Source organism: Vanessa cardui, chromosome 11, assembly GCF_905220365.1.
Source record: "Vanessa cardui chromosome 11, ilVanCard2.1, whole genome shotgun sequence".
In the NCBI taxonomy this organism is placed as follows: domain Eukaryota; kingdom Metazoa; phylum Arthropoda; class Insecta; order Lepidoptera; family Nymphalidae; genus Vanessa; species Vanessa cardui.
This window is the reverse complement of record NC_061133.1, coordinates 1,694,285-1,715,299: the sequence shown is the minus strand read 5'-3', so window position 1 is coordinate 1,715,299 and position 21,015 is coordinate 1,694,285. Positions and strand designations below refer to the sequence as shown.

Genomic DNA, 21,015 nt, shown 5'->3' with positions numbered 1-21,015 from the left:
AAAACAATACAAAAATATATAAATAATTAGATAAAGATATAATATTATTATTAAGACAACAAATAAGAACGATCTCAAAAATATTTACAACTTAATTTTATTACGCTCAATATATTTACAGAAAAATTTACAAAGTGGACTGAACACACAGATTAACAAACATTCAATATTAATAGGGCTCCTCGCCCTATTAATGTTGAATTTTGACTTTGGGAGGGAGAATGTCGTATACGGGATGGAGGAGTTTGGGGCAAGAAAACAGTATATGGGATCAGGCAATGCTTCTTAAGTTTTGACAATTACGAATTGTCATAAAGTGTAAACTAATTTTTTTAAATTGATTAATTAAATTTTGCATGTTAACAGGGTAAGTGACGCAAGTTCTTTGAAGTTAAGCGTGGAACCATTTAATAGTTCACAACTAACCATAGGTATTGCTTTTAAATAAAAAAGACTTTAAAATAACAATTTTAATATTAATATATTCAAACAATTATTATATAATTATAACCATAACGAATACTTATACACGAATCAAGTTTTTGTTTTTAATATCGATTAAGATTATTTTTAATTCCATATTGTCTATAATTTATTTCGAGAAATAAACACGTTTAGTCGAGTTTAGTTAACACTATGTTTTAACTAGACTCAACTAATCAAATAAAGGTCATACCCTTCTAGGCATATTTTATTCAAACATTGATTTTTCTTATTATCATTCAAAAAGATGAAGACGTAAATGCCTTACGCTTTTCTCCGTACAAGAAGACTACGGTGTTTAAGTAAAAAGTTCAAGTTGAAAAATGCAACATAAATCCAATACATATTATATATTAGTTAAAGTTGCAACTTAAACAGAAAGGTATGCTTATCCTGCAAAGTTCTAAACAAAATTAACACTGTAATTATAAGTTAATATAACATCATTTTTTTCTAAAATATGCACGAATTAACTGCCAACTTCCAGTTCGACAATGGCGTATCTAAACGTTTAACACGTCACGCTCCTCAATCACGAGACCTTGGCTGCTCACGAAGACCTAATGACAAACCATCTTCATATACATTCATTAAAATATACAAGAAAAAACATCTCTTACCACCTCTACTCAGTACAACAATCATTGACAGTCAGCCATTTGCAAAGCCAAGACGCCTACCGAAATCAAATCTGTTCCATTTTTAAAAAGCGCGCGTACTATTCCAAATTAGTTTTTTTTTTCGAAATGCATTTAAGGTTGCATATATTTTTTGGCCAATTTTTGTGGCTCGTGACGGTCCTTAATGGCAAAAGTTTTCAAGGCGTTCCTGGATATGGCAGAAACTTGTTGATCAAAGCGATACCTGCAATCGAAGACTACCAAAGTAACATTTATGAAGTGTTCATGGAACCTTATTTGTATGTAAGTTAACAAATTATTTTATTTTATATGTTACGTCTTTGGCAAATACCTGGCACGGTGACCATGCTCTTCGCTTCTATATTAGGTTGAATTTCTCCTCGCTTTTAACCCAATGTATACCATAACTATATATTTGTCGACTTCCAGGCAGGATATATTACATACATATATAATAGAATTTAACTAACATGACTTTGACAAAAGAAACTACTGAGTTTCTTGCTGGTTCATCTCAGTAGAATCTACTGTCCGAACCGGTGATAGCTTCACTTAATATAGTTGTTAAATGACGATTCAAAAGTCCTTGTAAAAGCCTACTTGAATAAAGTATATTTTGTTTTCGATATTTGATTATATCTGGAGCGATTTTAATCGAAATTTGGAAGAATAAACCAAATATATTACTTACAATATTGTTATGAACAAACGGGAAGCTGCAATCTTATATTATTTTTAATTTAACGTCAAATAATTGAATATAATTACGCTCGTAGTGAGTGATATGTCAAATTTTGCAGTAGGTTTCTGTAAGAGTTCATTGCACGTTTTTTTATCTGATCATTAGCGATATCCGTCCGTTTTTTGTTTGATTTCGTCTTCTTAAAATAAAAAGTTAAGTTACATTTTAATAATAACTGCATTTGCCTGTAATGACAGTGTTTCAGTCAGGTTCGCCGCGGAAACACTTAAATTTGGTCAGTTAATGTTACGTTGCGAGTCAGAATTTCTAAATATATCTTTATATTATATTCTAAATGGGAGTATTTTTATTTGTTGTTTAGATCGGATTTGGTAGTATTAATGTGCGTATTAATATGGGTTTAGAGAATTATTTAATTGTAAACCACTAGCTGTCCTTTCTGGGGTTGATCTTCAGCTGTTAATTATAAAAAGTAGTCTTTGTTCTTCTTTGGAGAGCAGCTTGCTTTGTACCAAATTGCATCAAATTCGGTGGAGTGGCTTCGATTTAGTTAATTTCACATTTATAGGTCAATAGTCCCATATATCTCTTGGGAATTCTGAAATATCCTAAAAATAGTTTTTAGTTGTTGTTATAACCTACTTGCATGCTAATTTGAAACCCCTAATAATTATTGTTACGGAGACAGAGCTACTTTGGTTCGAAAATATAAATCCCATTTATTCCCTATCCCGTGGGAATTTTGAAAAATCCCTTCTTAGCGCACCTCTGGGACACTTAAGGCATACCTACATGTCTGTCAGTCACTCAGTAACTGAACAGTTTATATATATTGATAATAATATAGGTAGATTATATAACGTGTATAATAGTATTATATATTATTTACACAGCGTATTTGGTCACCTTAGTCGAAATGAACTGGTCGGTCGATTCTCAGCCGAACACTGCCAGAGTTACAAAAGATACAATAAAATTATATTTACGTGTTTGGTTTATTTTTCAGGAACTCGGCTCCTCTTTTCCTCTTGGAAGCGAACGGTCTGATAAACAAATAGAATTTGCTGTTGTAAGTATTAGATGTACACATATTTATTATATATACAATACTAACACATACAAAGTTGACATTGGAAATAAGTACTTATATCTTCGATGTAAGTCACGGTTAACTTTAGGTTTTAATAATAGTCTTATCAGGGTTACTATTCTGACAGGCTGGACAACCGGCCATTACCTTAACATGGCCCTAATGGTAGGTGGTCGCCACCACACGTAGATAGTGTCACTGTAAGAAATTTTAACCTATAAACTTTTCTTTCATCGCTAATGGAACCTTGGAAACTAAAATTTTCCGTCCCTTGGGGCTATGCACAAGCTCTACCTTCAAACCGGAACACAACAATTCGAAGTATTGTTGTTTGTTGGTAAAATATCTGAAGCATGCAATGCGCTTAACCAATCAGGCAGACCTATTAGTAGTGATAGGGATATGTGTATTAGTTGGACGTAGATCTTCTTAATGCTTAAATTGTCAAAATATCAAGGTTTATTTTAGGAAATGCTTAACTTTAAATAGAATATGTAAAACGTGAGCTAGATTATATAAATATATATAATACAGGTGATTAACAATTCGGATCGAAGATAAAAAATAAAGTAACAATTACATAATTACTTAAACGTGACTAGCTCATGTAGATTTACTCATTTTAGTTTTAGGCCGTTATATGCCCATTACATCAAACTCTACACGACCATAGAGAACCCTCTGACGTCATATATGTATGTATACTAGCCGCGCGTCCCGGGTTGGTCGAAATTTCCTGAAATGTGTTCAAAATTCTTTCATAGCGCATGTTTACGGTATAAAGTAATCCCATACATTTTTCAATAATCTATAACTTATAGTTTTAGCTGTACCTTGATAGTCAGACATAACAAATTGATTGATGACGCTTTCATAAGCATAGACGCATGTTTTTTTTTAATAGACAACAATTTCAGACAGACAATTTTAAAAGCAATATAAAATAATGTTTAATAAAATATATTACTTGTTAAAACTCCGTTTTTAGTAAACAGTGATTAATAGTTATATTTTCTAAAGTAACATGCCCCATAACTAGGCAAAGAACCTCCTTTGGGTTAAATGACTTGGAGGTTATTCCATCACTCCACGAATACTCAGTAATGCTTGCTCGAGTTTCAGTGGCGCAGCGAGGTTTTTCGCTGCCGACCAGAAATCTGCCGTCCCCTATTTTAATTACATCTTATTTAAAATTTTAAATATTACATTAAAGAGCCTAAGGATTACAAGGTTTCTAATATTATTAAAATTTTTTGTTACTATTAATTAAAGAAAAAAATTAAAATGTAACCTTCGTGTTTTTTAGAGCAAAATCTTTTACACAATCGTCAATATCTAAATGTACCTATCTCATTTTCAAATGGCAGAAGAGCTAGGTTTCACTCGCGGTTCGTTTTCGGTATTTAACATATCGTGAACATGATTTAGATTTATGTATGTTTTTTCTTAATCATGTAATGCAATAATATCATTATGTTCCGTATCTGCCGCCCCCTTTCATATGGCGCCCGGGGCCATGGCCCCCCTCTGCCCCCACCACGCTAAGCCACTGTCGAAATGGAACCCACTATCTGTACCAAATGACAAGTCATATTGTTGTTATACCACAACAATTATTTTTGTGAATTTTAATGACGCTTAATAACTTATATGACCATAGATTAAATTTAATTATTTGATTATTAAAAACAATCGTGATACAAAAACTTCCTTCATTAGAGCTGTTCCGAGTGTTGGAGCTTCCGCGATGTAATTGATATGCGTTAATTAAGGATTTATATATTTAAAGCATTTTAAATATATATTTATTTGTTATTGTAATTATAGTTTGTTTATTTTATGTTAGTACTATTTTGGCTTAAGTATATATGTTTATTTTTATTATTTAGTATATAGTTTTATGAGTCGAGATGGCCAAGTGTTTAGAGCACTCCGTCTTATCCGATGATTGCGGGTACAAGCCCAAGCAAGCACCACTGAATTTTCATGTGCTTAATTTTTATTTATAATTCATCTCGTATTAGTGAAGAAAAACATCGTGAGGAAACCTGCATGTGTCTAATTTCATAAGAAATTATGCCACATGTGTATCCACATTGGAGCAGCGTGGTAGAAGATCCTCCAAGCCTTCTCCTCAAAGGGAGAAGAGGCCTTAACCCAGCACTGGAAAATATACAGGCTGTTAATTTTATGTGATGTAAGAATATTATTTTGTGAATATTGTACTGAATGCTTTCAACCACGGCACTCTCTTTCTTGGACTAACGTAACCAATATAATCTAACTTGCACAAGCACAGGTATAGCCAATGCTAATCAAAGAAAAGATAAGGATAAACAAACAATATATTTACGTATTCCATATACCTAATTTGATAATTAAGTACTTAATTAATATTATTTTAAAAATAATCCACTTTAATTTTACTTCCAAAGTGCCTATAAAAGCACCGTCTTTCAAAACTCTTTTTACGTTAATCTCTAATGAATATCATAGATTATTATTCTAGCTCTCGACCAATCAAATCACGTCAATTCGATTTAAAATGTTGTTCATTTGGTTTTGTTCTGTTTCAATTACAATATCATAGACCATAAATCTCCCACAATTCAATATGAAGACTTTATGTGCTTTATTACTATGTAAACAGCCTTAATTTCATACATGCGAATTTTTTGAAGGAAAAACCTAATAAGAAAAACGTTGATCATCTATAACAGAATTGTATTGATGACAATATATTTATATGAATATATTATGTAATCTGGCAAAAGTATACTCAAATGTTTATTCAACAAAATGTACACTTTTTGTCAGTCCTATATTGTAAGCTGACATACCATTCATACTTATGTGGTTTTTTGTTGTGGGAGTGGTATCTGATAATTGCTTTTAAAAAAATGCAAACAGGAATTGCAACGCTCGAGGGCATCGAAATAAATTATAACATTTTTGCACTATTGTTAAGTACGCTACGATGATTTGCGAGAATGTCAGCTTAATTTGTTCGTCTGTAATAAGATTGTCTTCCTGTGTTGCTTTGTTAAAGGATTTAAATTATCTCTAGCCTTTAACCTACGATGAACAGTGAAATGTGAGTTTCTTGCCGTTTCTTCTCGCTAGAAGCTGCTTTCCGAAACGGTGGTAGTATTATTTTCATTATTGACGATTCAAAAACGCTTCTTTGTGAAGTTTACTTGAATAAATTGATTTGATTTGATTTGATTATGTTTAAACTATTGATATGTACCTATTAAAAATCGCCATTGTACAATCACACAAATCGGAGAATGCTTTAGATTATCCTAAAATAAAATACAGTAATACACCTAATAGAATAACCATTCAAAGACAATGAGATTTCCACCAACCCGCATCAGAACAGCGTGTTGGAATATGTTCCAAACCTTCTCAGCAGTGGGGAATTTACAGGCTGTTGTTTTTGTCGTTTGTTTGACAATGAGATTAAAACATAGACAATTTTACTTCTTTTTTATGACTTAGTAATATGTCACTAAAAGTCTTAATATCAAATCGGTGGTATCGTTACGTTAAATGTAATCCAGTTATAAAAATCATTATTGAAATATATTTATTTTGATTTAATAAGAATTAATTTCAAAGATAAGCATCGCGTGAGTAATCACGTCGTCTTTCCTGAGATGCAATGCCGTGTCAAGGACTCATATGATACACGTTAAATCGTGATGACCATGTTGATAGTCACTAATTATAATCTTAACAATTAAATTCCTTTTACTTGCAGACTTATATAATTAACAAAGTGATTTTAATAACAGTTTACTCGTAGTTTAACCTATTGTGAGTCTATCTACATATCATAAAAAGCTTTATCTTTATTTAATTTTAAAACTTTATATGAATTAATTCATTTTAAAGTAATTAATACTTCTATAATAGAATTCTAGTGTGTTTTCACTAATTGTTTGTAATGAAAAGCGATGTTATTTTTATATATGCGACTATTTGTTCTCGATATTGAAGGAATAGGTGTGATCTACGCTCAAGTAAATACCAGCTATAGACAAACACAGACTATTTATCATAGACAATTATGTATTTCAGACCGTTTCTATTTAATTAAAAGGCAATATACAATACAAAAAAAATTTTTTCAGCACATAAGTAGCATATAGCACATTATCTACTTCTATAGTAACTCGCAAGAGGGCAATAAATTACTATTTAAATGTTTTACATTAATATTTTATGTATGTATGATCATTGTTGTACCCGTGTTCCTATTTTTGGAACCATCTTCTATTCACATTATTTAAAACGTCATATTTGACATGAAACCAAAGTATACAGCTAGTATCACGCTTGATACTAATCATAAGTAGTATCTCGCGAGAAAATCTTTTAATGCATACGAATTTTGCATTAAATTACATTCAAATATTACGTTACGATTAAACAATTGATTTAAAAATTTACTATTTATTAACTTATAGCATAAACTTATTGTGCAAACTTCCATTAACCAATATATTCTTACTTAAATATTGAACTTGTTTTCGAAAGGATTGGTTTATTTTTTTTTATTTTTTTAATAAATATGAGACAACATCACATAAATTACTCTGATCCCAATGTAAGTAGCTGAAGCACATGTGTTATGGAAATCAGAAGTAACGACGGTACCACGAACACCCAGACCCAAGACAACATAGAAAACTAATGGTAATCTACATCGACTCGGCCGGGAATCGAACCCGGAACCTCAGAGTGGCGTACCCATGAAAACAGGTGTACCCACCACTCGACCATGGAGGTCGTCAGACTATAAGTATATTTATTTATATTTTGGAAATATACAGTGCTATTAATAATTATAAATGTTGTACATCAACAACAACAACAACCTGTAAATTCCCTTATTAATTAATTAAAAGAAGATTTGGAACATATTCCACCACGCTGTTCAAATGCGGGTTGGTGGAATGCACATGTGGCAGAATTTCTATGAAATTTGTCACATTCAGGTTTCCTCACGATGTTTTCCTTCACCACTGAGCACGAGATGAATTATAAAGACAAATTAAGCACATGAATCAGCGGTGCTTGCCTGGGTTTGAACCCGCAATCATCGGTTAAGATGCACGCGTTCTAACCACTGGGCCATCTCGACTCGAGATGTTGTACATAATTAATCCTTAAACCAAAACAGTTTCCTATGACAATTAATTCATAAATAATTTTCAGAGTGTAGAAAGCATATTAAAAGTTACTATTATAAATTATACATTATCATTATAAATATTAAATTAAAACTTTAAATTAAAAATGATTGCAATATATAGTTAGGTATGTTAGATATCATTTAGGTTCATTTAATAAATATTTTACAGCAGATTTAAATTGACGGAGAGAGAGATGAAACATATCCAATTTAAAGAACATCTTGTTATGTTGTTTTGCACTTCTAATAATAAAAACATTTCCTGCAAATTTAGTGCGGGTATACAGTATGTTAAAAATAGGTTTAGTTCGAGAATTTAATCTTGGACAGTTAAGATCCAGTCTAGAGAGAAGGTAACTGGAGTCGATTCTATTGTTCAGTATCTTGTATAATAACATTTGATCTCTTTCGATCCTTCTATTACAAGGCAGTGGCAGTTGCTTCATAGTTATATTATTACCAGAGGTTCTATATTTTAAGTGTTTTTTAAATAAATAATGGACTTTATTTATTTTTTCTATATAGGTTTCGTATTGAGGATTCCAAACAACTGAGGCATATTCAATTAAGTTCTAACAAGTGTTTTATATAAAAGCATAAGGTTTGACATATGCCTAAATTCCTTGGATATCCTCAACACGAACCCTAGTACTCTGTATGCTTTGGCGGCTTGGCCGTAATCATCTTCACTTTTTGATATGGCGATAGATCTGCTGACCACTGAGCGTAGGCCACGTAAGCTGATATATATAATAACAAGTTTTCTATCTTTATTACAGGGGCCACAGCCAGCACCTGGTCTACGGGCTATTGCGCAATTACAAGCTGATGAGGAGTCAGGAGTAGGAGGCGAGTTGATATTCACTCAAATCTTACCCAACGGTCCGGTGACGATCGAGGGAAATGTGACCGGCCTCTCGCCTGGTCTACACGGACTCCATGTGCATCAAGCTGGATCTATAAAAGACAATTGCCAAGAAATCGGGCCACACTTCATAGCTTACTATGTGAGTAATTTCCTCCCACCAGGAATGTATCTAACTATTTAATAAAAGTGTTATCTATTAGATCACTTTTATCTGTTTAGTTAAAAACATATATCGTACGCCAGTTAATATATTTGAGTACGTTGTGTCAGATGCCCCTTGCAGTAAACAATTCGGAAATACCTAAATATAATATATATGAGACTCAACTTACTAGGAATAAGATAGTGTAGAACCTACATAAATGTAGATCTTAATAAATACGAAAAACTTATTATTCCGTTTTCAAACTAGTTATATTATAATCTATTCAGTAGTTAAGTAGTGTTGGTAGCAAGAACCACAACAACAGCCTATAAATTTCACACTGCTGTGCTAAGGCTTCCTCTCCCTGTGAGAAGAGGCATTAGCGCAGCGGTGGGAGAGAGATTTTAGTAGGTTTTATTAGTGGAATACACATGTGGCAGAATTTCTATAAACATGATTATTTAAAAAAAACGATTTCACAAACATTTTTATTGTGGAAGTAGGAAGTACGGTATGATCAGAGGTAAGAAGGATAAGTATCTAATTTTGTGATGGGGCGCCAAAGCTACGTATCATATAAGGTGTACCCGGTTCTACGATGGTCTACAAAACTTTATAAAAGCAGCTGCTACGGCAATCCTTAATAAATTTCGGAGGAATACTCGGGGTATTACATAACAATAATTAAGGCGCAAATTAATTTGAGCACTTGTTTCCCAAGGGTCGTCATGGCGGACCACGCGATCAAATTCGTCACGTCGGCGACCTCGGCAACATTAAGGCGGAAGAAGGAGAAACACTCCAGGTCAAAATCGTGGACCACTTGATCTCCTTAGCTGGTCCACGCTCAGTGGTTGGCAGATCGATCGCCATATCAAAAAGTGAAGATGATTACGGCCGAGCCGGCACGGAAGACAGCGCTCTGACTGGCACTTCTGGGCCAGCTATTGCTTGCGGAATTATTGGCTATTTGAACTAACCCATAAAAAAATTCTGAATGCCAATGTCCTTTTTTTATATTTTGTATAAATTAGGGAATAGATTTATTATACAAAGAAAAAACAATAAATTTAAATTAGATTGACACATTATAAATATCTATTTAATTTATTGTTTTAAGGAATTATCGTGTATATATCTGGTATTAATGTTAATTTGAATACACCTTTTATTAAAAATATAAATAAAAACCCATACTTTTTACTGATTTATTTCAAGCCAATATAAAAATAATAACAAAATGTTACCATATTGGTAACAATAAAAAAATTTAAAGAGCACCTTATCGCGTTCCAAAGGTAGCCTTAACGTTGTGATGTAGACATAAATAAATAATGATAGTTTCGGAATTACTCCCGAAAAATGGACACGATTTAGACAACTGTTTGTCATTTACACAGATGAAAAAGTAATGACACTTTAAAAAATCTAATTTTAGCAAAACATTATTAATAAAATTTAATAGATCTAAAAAATACTATTAAAAATATAGTTTATAAATGCTTTTGTAAAGGAAGAATATGGATTTCATGTTTATTTGTGCTTAACAGTTCAAAAACTTAAAAGTATAATTTTATTGCACAGATAATGCTAAAAAATATTTCTAAAACCAACTAATGTAAATAATATGATTCGACACTACGTTGATATTATGTCGATAGCGCTGGCAACATTACATTAATGTTGGCAACACAGATTGACATATTATTAATATAGGGTCATGTTGACTTAGAGCTAATTTATTGGAGGCCAATGGACGCGACTAAGCTTTCCACCTTCGCGATGTAAGCCTTCTGTGCGTCTTCCTTTGAGAGACCCTTCTTACCACTCCACGCCTCGAATTTAGCTTTGCCCTTAAGGTCGAACATGCCAGGCTTGTCTGAAAAAACAAAAAAACAACAAATTATAAATGACATTATCATCAATCAAATTAGGTTCAATAGGCTATTTGACTGCTTTTTAAAACCCATTTTATATTATTTAGTAGAAGTTAAGGAACCCAGTAAAATTTGATTTTTTTTATTTCTAGTACATATTTGCCGAAAATATCATATTAAAAATTCCATATTTAAATAGCGCGCAAAAACGCTACTTGGACAATATGGCGCTGCAATGGGGTCGGTTACGTCACTTTGCTGTATTTTAATCTGTGGTACATATAGTAGAAAAGCAAGGTTAACAAGAAAGTGACTTCATCATAAGCCCGGCCAATCAGGAGCGTTTTGTGTCACGTGGCAAACGTTTGAAAAAATGCATTTTTATTGATGGATTTTTGAACAATTAATTATGATTTACAACTTTCGTTAGTAAATAAACATTTTTAAACTCATAATATACACTGATTACAATAATTCACAATTTATTTTTCGCATTGTCAAATAGCCTATTATTACTTCAGAGTTTCTTTCAGATTTAAAATAATAGAATAGCTTGTATCACTTCATCCAAACAATATTAGAAATTGGAATTTAATATGGAGTTGAGAGCAGATAATTTTAAGCCTATACAAAATAATTAGCCGACAAGAATCCAATTCACGCGTTTCACTTAACATGTATGGGTAAATATCAAACAATTAGCGTTGCGTAATAATTAGAACATGTGAAAATGATGCTTCATAGCAACACTAATTAAGTATTTTAGTTAGATCAATAATTTTCACAAGTGATTACTATCAGAAAAAAACCCACGAATTTACGTAAGAGTAATGTTTTTTATAAAAAGAAAACAATTTCATGTCATTCATTATTAACAGATTTGTATGTTATATTAAAACATTTTAGAACTTACAAAATAAAAGCTAAAATCACAAAGGATAAATGAAATATTTAATTATTTTTGTCTAATAAAATGTTTCCTTTTTAATATATGACGGAGTATACAGTACTGGAGATGCTCGTTGAAATTAATTAAGAGTGGTAGATATAGAGTGTGCAAAATAACGTAAAACCTACGACAATATAATGTTTTTAAGTCTTTCTAGCTTTGGCGTATATCATATAATATGGTTATATGATATACGAAAAAGCATATCAGTATAAATATTTTTAGTTTTATTGAGTTGATTTCGCATTTATTGTAATGTTTATCGTTTATGACAAATTTGTATAATTTTAAATACATACATAAAATGTTTTGAATTTAAATAATTTAATAAATTAAAGAAAAAAATCAATACGTGCTTAAAACAAGAGGTTATTCACCTTTATTATCTATTATTTATTCTATTTACCATTTAACGTAGTCTTAACATTGTATGGATTATTGGGTTTGCTTATCGATGTGTATGATTTAAAGAAATAAGTAATGACTCGTAAGTATAATCAGAGGTATGCAGTATACGCATTTTACTTGGTGGTAGGGCTTTGTGCAAGCACGCCTGGGTTGGTACCACCCACTCATCAGTTATTCTACCGCTAAACAACAGTACGCAGTATTGTTGTATTCCGGTTTGAAGGGTGAGTGAGCCAGTGTAACTACAGGCACAAGGAACATAGCATCTTAATTACCAAAGTTGGTGGCGCATTAATGTAGGGAAAAGTTAATATTTCTTACAGCGTCATTGTCTATGGGTGATGGTGACCAGGTGGCCCATATGCTCGTCCGCCAACCTATTCCATAAAAAAAACGCACAGAACATGTCGATCGTATAATGTTTAAATATTTGAATATGGCAACTGGCTACAAACAAACAAAAACAATTTTATGAAAAAAAATAAACGAAGCATCACTCAATATTGATTAAACACTTTATTATCTGTGACTTAACATAGTAATATTAATTACTTTCGCGTTTTATACTTACTTCAAGGTTTCTTTAAATTACTAATAATTCTTTTATTATACACATTATATGAATTTATGGTATGAATCATAAAATAATAAACAATAATTAAGAAATGAGGTCGCGGACAGCGAGTTTAACAGGACCTTTAATTGTATATTATTAAGTAAGCGACTGAAAATATGTTAAATTAAATATAACACGCTAAAGCGCCGTTTCTCGACCCGTGTGTCACGAAACTAGGTACAAATGTTGATTTTATATATGTATTTATTTTTTTAAATCATATGTTAAAAAATATCCAATATCACAGCTAAATATTAATTTTTCTTAGCGATTTACGTGAATGTTGAGTAAATGTTAAATTAAAATATTGGGGAGATCGTACGGTAGTTTTTTATTTACTTATTTGTAGTAAGTAAACTGTAAATTAAATAAGTTAAGAATTTTTGTATGTGGGATTTCAAAATCTCAAAATGTTACGTATATTAACAAACGTTTGTACAATAAATTGTTCATATTGAAATATTAATAAAGAATGTTCAAAACTAAGGTTAAATTTAAAAAGAATTCAATTCAATTGTTTTTATTTATCTTTCTTTTTAATATAAATATTTAAGCTAATCCAAAGCAAGCCGTATCGCCCATTCAATCCTAATAATTTATCTGTAAAATAAGTTTCGGTCATTACCCAACCCTATCGGAATCTAGCTATTAATAAAACAGATTAACTATCGCTAGCCATAAAACCGATACATTATGATAATAGCATGACAGTTATCGCGAAATAATATTAAATAATCAGCTAAGTCCTCAACAGGAAACGAAATAGATACCTCCCGCGCATTAAGCTGCATGACAAATTGTGATTTTTCAGAAAAACGACTTTTGACTTTCATCTTCGCATTGCTTATGATTAATTTTGGAACACAGCATAGATTGTATGTTTAAAGTAATGATTTTTCATTTAATTAAATTTCCCTATAGTAGGAAAAATGTGGGAAAATAAAAACTTAAGACTTTTCACTTTTGCGATTCGTCACGAGGTCTTACTTTAATTTGAAACGACGCATATAATCTCAAGTTATATTTACAAGACTATATGGACGGGAGTTTAAATATGAAAACTATTGGCGAGTTAAAATCTCGGTATTAGAGAAAATATTATAATATAGGTTTCACGAATGTGTTGTACTTATATAATCTTACATTAAAGTATCAAAATACCATTTTGGCCAAAAAACATTTTACGTTGATGGTGTCGAAATATTTACAAATTCATCTTGCCTTGGTTCTCGGGTAAATGGAACAATAATAAAACGCCACTGTTGGCCAGTGGAACGAGTGGCCGGTTGTAATTTTTTTTATATAACGTCAATCAGGTCAGCCCAAACAACGTTTAAAGCATTAAAAAACAGTTTCGTTATGTTTCGATTTAAAGGAAATTAAAATTTTACTTCCCAACGATGGTAGCGCATTAGAGCCCAGACGGTTCGCGAGCATCTTAACTATTGATTGCGGGTTCGAGCCCAGGCAAACACGCCTGAATTTTCATGTGCTTAACATGTGTTTATAAATCATCTCGTGCTCGAAAGTGAAGGAAAACATCCTGACAAAACCTGCACGTCTCTAAAAGAAACGAAATTCTGACACATGGAGAAAAGGCCTTAGCCCAGCACTGACTAGACCGTTACTGTAGCGCTTTAACGATATTTCTTACTCGCCACTAGAATAGATAGCGCTAATGTCTATGGTTGGTGATGACCACACACCATAATGTAGAAAGAGCTAGTTATGATACACAAATATTAATTAATATTGTTTATTAGTGAATTTATAAAGATAAAATAAAGTGAATATAAAACCAAATTTAAAAATAAGATTACCGCTCATAATTCAAGGTAATTAAGCAGAGTAACAAAAATTGTGAATTGTTTTTATCATTTAATACATTCCTAGAAGACTTAAAGTACGCGTATCACGAAGATTGGCAAAAGATTATATTATTTAACCACTCATTCATCGATTAGATTCATATAGTACGACACAACTTATCCCAAATTATCAATATTTATTTCTCATTGGAATATGATCTTTACACAAACGTAATAAATTGGAATATCATATGACCTAACAAATTCGTCATTTTGATACGTCGCTTTGCATGCACTTGCTTTCTCGGGTTGAACTAACGTAAGAATCAATAGCGACGAAAAACGTCGCTATTGATTGCTTGCGTTATTGGTTGTGTAAATCGGCAGTAATCGGTTTTATTGAATTTGAGCTGAGATGGTTAGAACGCGAGCGTCTTAATCGATGATTTCGGGTTCAAGCCCAGGCAAGCACCACTATATATTTGTGCTTATTTTGTGTTTATAATTCATCTCGTGCTCGGCGGTAAAGGAAAACATCGTGAGGACAACCTGCATGTGTCTAATTTCATCGAAATTCTGCCACATGTGCATTCCAACAACCCGCATTGGAACAGCGTGGTGGAATATGTTCCAAACCCTCTCCTTAATAGAAGAAAAGGCCTTAGCCCAGCAGTGGGTAATTTACAGGCTGTTAGTATTTTTTTTTAAATCTGCCGATGCAGCATCTAAGTTGTGTCGCACTACCCTTTCTCACGTGTTGCTAACAACATTGTTTTTTTCATTACCCTAATGTGTGTTTTATACCTCTGACCTTTGACATTACTTATTACAGCAATATTGTAATTTTTAAGACTCACTCCGTGACGTCATTTTTTACTCATTATGTAACAATAGACTCATTAGTGTATAGTAAAGATTTTTTACATTTGTTTTTACATAAAATATACTTTATTAAATAAGGCTCGAACAAGCAGCTTTAACTTTACATAAAGATTTTTAAAATATATTTCTACAACCAAATCGTAAATAACCGACAAAAAATGTAGTCATTTATTTTTTAAAGTATTAAATCTATTCTTCCTTTATTATAGTAGCCATTGTTATAGATTTCAATTGTAGCCACTATAAAGATTATTTCATTTAAATGACGTCAGCAAAACATCAACGGGAAATAAAAATACAAATATTGAACTCTGGTGAATAAGATTGGAAACAGTGTTGGGCAAATTTTAATTGCAATTAAAATTAAAGATTAACAATTAATTAATTGTTAATTGTTACTACTACAGTTAACAATTAATCAATTGTAATTGTGGAAAATCACAACTAACAATTATTTAATTGTTAACTGTATTAGTAACAATTAACAATTAATTAATTTTTAATTGTTTTGTTAATTTTAATTAAAAATAACAATTAAAAATACTGCTGTAAAATATAAAGACTTGAGCGAAAACGACGACTTGAAATGTTTTTGTTTTATACCTACGCTGAAGAAATATTTATTAATGCAACTTTATATTATATAATATAAAAATAAACACTTTTTTTCTGTGGAAAGAGACATTTAGAAAAAATAAGCTTAAAACTTAGAGTCTTTGACCACATTTTTATTCGTCTGAAGTCTAATACTTATAGCTAAATTTTCCTAAAAATTTACTAATTACATTTTGATGTATAAAGTTAATTGTTAGTTTTAATTGTTTTATAAAACAACTAAAAAAGTTAATTGCAATTATTTTAATTGTAAGTTGCAATTGACATACGTTAATCAAATTAATTTAATTGCAAGGTGCAATTAAAAGTGTAATTGCGATTAATTTAATTGTAATTAATTTAATTGCAATTACTTTTTTAGTCAATTAATAAAATAATTAACAATTGCTTGATTAATGCCCAACACTGATTGGAAATACCAGAAGGACACTCAAAATCCACGTTTTAGTAAATATGATAGCACAGTCATATGAATCTAATAACAAAATGAATAGTTCTATCATTAAACTAGGGAAAACGTAACGTACAAATATTGACAAGTAACATTCAAGGCGACTAAACAAAGAGGTTTTCCCGTTAAATAAAAACTCCGCAAATAGGAAAAAGTCGACACTTAAACTATTGTACAGTCGGGGTAAAAAAAGGTTCGTCACCTTAAGATCTATTTTCGTGTGCTCAGTCTTAGCGTTAATCTGCTTTACTGATTGATTATGACATATTGCGTTAAAATGATTTAATGTTTAGATTCAAAATGTACTATGATTTTAAGACTCGATAAAGGAATGAATTTGAAAACTGACGAAGGTTTTCTTACTCTGGCTGTACATAGTACATCATTGCATCAAGGATATTTAAAAAGAAAACTAATTGTCACTGTTAATTTGTACACAGGGGATTTAAGTTGATTTAAATATTTATTAGTATCTTATGAATATTTATGTATATTAGGTTTAAATAATGCCTCATAACTATGCAAATAATATTTTATCAAATAAAGAATAAATTTATTATAATACTGTTGCAAAAAGAAAATGTTTTATTGCATTTAACTTTCACTTTTGTGAAATTATTAACTATATTCTTGTTTAAATAATCCTGTATCATGACTTTTTTCAAAAAGAGTTCTAATATTATTATTTATCTCTCTAATTTTATATTAACTGAGGATAGTATTAGAAACTGCGTTGGCAAAATTCCCTACTGGCTAATATTGAACAATTAAGGGTTATTTTGTATTTTTTTGAAGGACTCAACTTCATAATGTATCCTGATAAAAATACTGATAATAATTATGAATTAAAGAAATAGAGATTAACAATAAACCCTTTTAACAGATATTATTTTAAATTATATTGGCAGGGCTTAATTCTATGTATGTACCACTCACAAATAATAAGCTCTATCACTAAACGGCAACACTTTCAACTGAGGCATCATCAATCAATTAAATTGACTTCATATGTTGATTATAATTCTTTCAAATTGCAGTAAGGGCAATATAAACGGGACATCTTGTGAAAAAAATCTTTGTGACTCATGTACTAGGTATTAGTCATAATTATATTATTAGCATGATGTTATGCAGTACAATAATTATATACTAATTAAAAAATGGTAAAATTGATGAAGCAATGAACAAGTGATAATTACCTCAGAAGGTCATGATCCCATCAACCTTACCATTGTATCTGAATATGTATACAATGCAGATTATGGAATATATGAATTAATAAAAATTCAATATTTTATATACAAATCTTTAAGATGTAATATTGTGATTGCTTGAAAGATGCTTCTAGAATTTAATAAAACAATAGTCAAGAGAACTAAATGAATTGATTATTATAACTTCCACTGCTGAAATAAAAGAAAGCATTCAAAAGTACATACTTGCAGGGTCGGCATCTCCAACAGTCGCTTGCTTGAAGTATGCGTAGAGCTCTAGAAGATCACTGTCACTGGGAAGGGTCTTAAGTTTCTTAACGTTAGCGGCAGCTTGGTCAAATTGCTGAAATTATAAAACATCACATTACTTTTTTATTCTAAAATTTAATATGTTTTTAGTTTGTGATTTGTGACTTGAAGAGGTTATATATAAAATAACTAAGATGACTTATTAGTCAAGATTCTATTTAATAATTTAAGCAATACAAAAATTGCTATCTTTACTTGCACAAGCATTATTATAGTAAGTAACAATATAATATAGGTGATACTTTTAATTGATTCACATAAACCATTTTTTATTAATCAATAATATATTTGTGAACATATTTTGTATAATATTATAGTGACAGATCGTATAATAAATCCTCAATAAAAATGTTATTTGTTCATAATATACCTTCAGACCATACTGTGACCAATGTGACTTTGAATTGAACCCTATCAGACCTCTATACATTTAACAACACTCAATATAAATACACTTACCTCTTGGAGGGACATGGTTTCTTGGTGTATCGGCAGTTACTTAATCTATAATCATAAAAAAATAACTTTACACTACAAAAACCGAGTAATAATAAATAATATCAAATACCTACATGCCAGTGTACATTATGATTAAGATCACAAAAAAAGTAAAATAAATCTACTTGAAAATGTATAAACTCTTTACATATAATTAAAAGCATTTACTTGTTGTGGCATAAAAAAAAACTGTAATTATAAGTAAATGAACTACACAAACTTACTGAATTAAATTTGCGCAACAAGCACTCTCAACGAATGTTCGTATAAAACTAAAGGCAAATGGCAAAGCAAACCAAACGTAAAGGTACCGAATGAAAATGACTGATACTACTTGAACAGTAAAGTGACCTCTCTAAATTGACTGCTATAGCGTCGCGTCGAACTGAGCTGACGTGTTTCATTTCTGTAGGTAGCTAGTAAAAGGTGCTCGATAACTATATTTATAATTTTATTATTACATTATTATATAATGAACATTAAAAAAATGTCACACAGTAGAATTTATAAATAGTCCAAGTCAATGTCACTAAAGAATTAAATATGTCATTTTTGAAAAGTGACTGCAGTTTTGTGCAGAAATTGAATGGTTCTAGCAGCAATAATAATTATGATAAATAAAAAATTTGGACATGGTTGTAAAAATATCAACTTATACTTTATCATTTTTGTGTTATTAGAGCAGTTATTAGAATTATTTTTTTCAACTAAAATACCCACTTTATTGTTTACTCAATAAAACTGCGACTTGCCCTGGTCCTTACCATTGCCGAAAACTTATAGTAGTTATATATAGCATCGCAGCGCTCGATTTAGGGGATAGCATCCGGGACAACAATCTCGGTGTCTCCACAAAAGAGTAATGCCTTTACTTTTGAGATTACAATAGATATTTAAAAAATCCATAATTCTGTCAAGGTAGAAATTTAATTGTGAAAAGATTGAAATAATTTGGAATAAAATAATAAGAGGCCTCCGCTCCACTATTGTTTATTCCATACTAAATTTAATCCTACCCCTAGGATAGAAGCTACACCAGAGGGTCCATTCTATTAATCAGAAAAAATAAATCGGACACGAACCGTAGGACACTATTAGCCGTCGACCAATCGCCGTGGCTAATTTACGCAGTACACCCCGGCGGTAACCGCCAGTGACACAGATCGAAAGGGCTACATAATCATTGTAATATAATGTACCCGAGACCCTCTTGTACCGTTCACGACTTAGTTGAGCCCATCATTCTACTTGCTTTTGCGAACCATAGAGCGAAAAACTTTTACAAAAATCATTATATACTACTAATTTCGACTTTGACCTGATGCCTTGCTTAGCTCAGCCTGTTTGCCTCATCTCCTACCTATTTTAGAAGGAATAGCTACCTGTATTGAATACGGGTTCAACTTATGGAGAGATTCCCGGCTTGGAATAAATAGGTTACCTTTTCCCAGCGGCAAAATAATATATTATTATATATTAATTAGATATGCTATATTTCCAAAAGCCCATTCTTATGCTTACATTGGACAGACGACAGTAGACCTATGCTTTCCATTTCAGACACAGTAGTTCTGGCTACGCGTTGATAGTCCGTGAGGACAATTTTTATTTTTTATTTTATTCAAACTCTGTCTGCTTTATCTTATTGTGACAAACCTGGTGTATTGGCTGCCCGTACGTACTTAGAACCTGGATAAGTACAAAAGTCGAGCCTGAATAGATATTCCGTGAAAAATTCTGGATAAAAATTTAATTTCATAATGGGTATTTTTGAACTAGTTGGTTGAGCATTAAACAATTGCCTCAAAGCCGTTTCAAAGTCAAATCAAAAAGTCAAAAATCTTAATTCAATATGAATGTTTTACACTTACTTATTAATAGAAAAAAATGTACCACCGAGTTCCTTTCGCTAATTCTCTTCAGCTCTGAGTTGGTTTTTTTTTTCGAACCATACATATATATACCTAATTTTGACAGTTAATAAGTAAGTGGACTGATGCTTCTTTAGTGAATAAATATTTTTAATTTAAAAAAAAAGTTGGGAATAAAATTGACAATAAAATTTCAAACTAAATTTTTGACATTATAAAACTCCATTGCTCCGGATTCATGAATTAGTCAAAAAAATTATGTATAGACACACATGTATAGACATTTCACATCCAGTGAAATATGATTTGTAACGATACCTCATTCTTTCAAACATTTTAAAATTAAAGTGGAATTTCTAAAGAAAGGCACGTGAATACAAGTTC

The 21,015-nt window shown here is 31.2% G+C and overlaps 2 protein-coding genes across 2 annotated transcripts; one reads left to right on the top strand and one right to left on the bottom strand.

Annotated features, from left to right (window-relative positions):
* The first annotated feature begins 1,119 nt into the window (after positions 1 to 1,119).
* On the top strand, positions 1,120 to 10,535 carry LOC124533360 (superoxide dismutase [Cu-Zn]-like). Its single transcript, XM_047108585.1, has 4 exons — positions 1,120 to 1,406; positions 2,834 to 2,896; positions 8,900 to 9,127; positions 9,855 to 10,535. Exons 1-4 carry the CDS (start codon positions 1,230 to 1,232, stop codon positions 10,110 to 10,112), a joined length of 726 nt encoding a protein of 241 aa, XP_046964541.1. The 5' UTR covers positions 1,120 to 1,229; the 3' UTR covers positions 10,113 to 10,535.
* Positions 10,328 to 19,264, bottom strand: LOC124533367 (acyl-CoA-binding protein homolog). The gene is made up of 4 exons (XM_047108592.1): positions 18,985 to 19,264; positions 18,722 to 18,766; positions 18,179 to 18,296; positions 10,328 to 11,012 (listed from the first exon to the last, which is right to left on the bottom strand). Exons 2-4 carry the CDS (start codon positions 18,734 to 18,736, stop codon positions 10,873 to 10,875), a joined length of 273 nt encoding a protein of 90 aa, XP_046964548.1. The 5' UTR covers positions 18,737 to 18,766; positions 18,985 to 19,264; the 3' UTR covers positions 10,328 to 10,872.
* Between the last annotated feature and the right edge of the window lie 1,751 nt (positions 19,265 to 21,015).

Bases quoted from the DNA above. Each gene is read 5' to 3' on its own strand.
- LOC124533360 (XM_047108585.1), top strand. From the start codon at position 1,230: ATGCATTTAAGGTTGCATATATTTTTTGGCCAATTTTTGTGGCTCGTG. The intron at 2,897-8,899 runs GTAAGTATTAGA...TCTTTATTACAG, and splicing joins AACAAATAGAATTTGCTGTT to GGGCCACAGCCAGCACCTGG. The intron at 9,128-9,854 runs GTGAGTAATTTC...TTGTTTCCCAAG, and splicing joins CACACTTCATAGCTTACTAT to GGTCGTCATGGCGGACCACG.
- LOC124533367 (XM_047108592.1), bottom strand. The intron at 11,013-18,178 runs GTATGTACTTTT...TTGTTTTTTCAG, and splicing joins TGGAGATGCCGACCCTGCAA to ACAAGCCTGGCATGTTCGAC.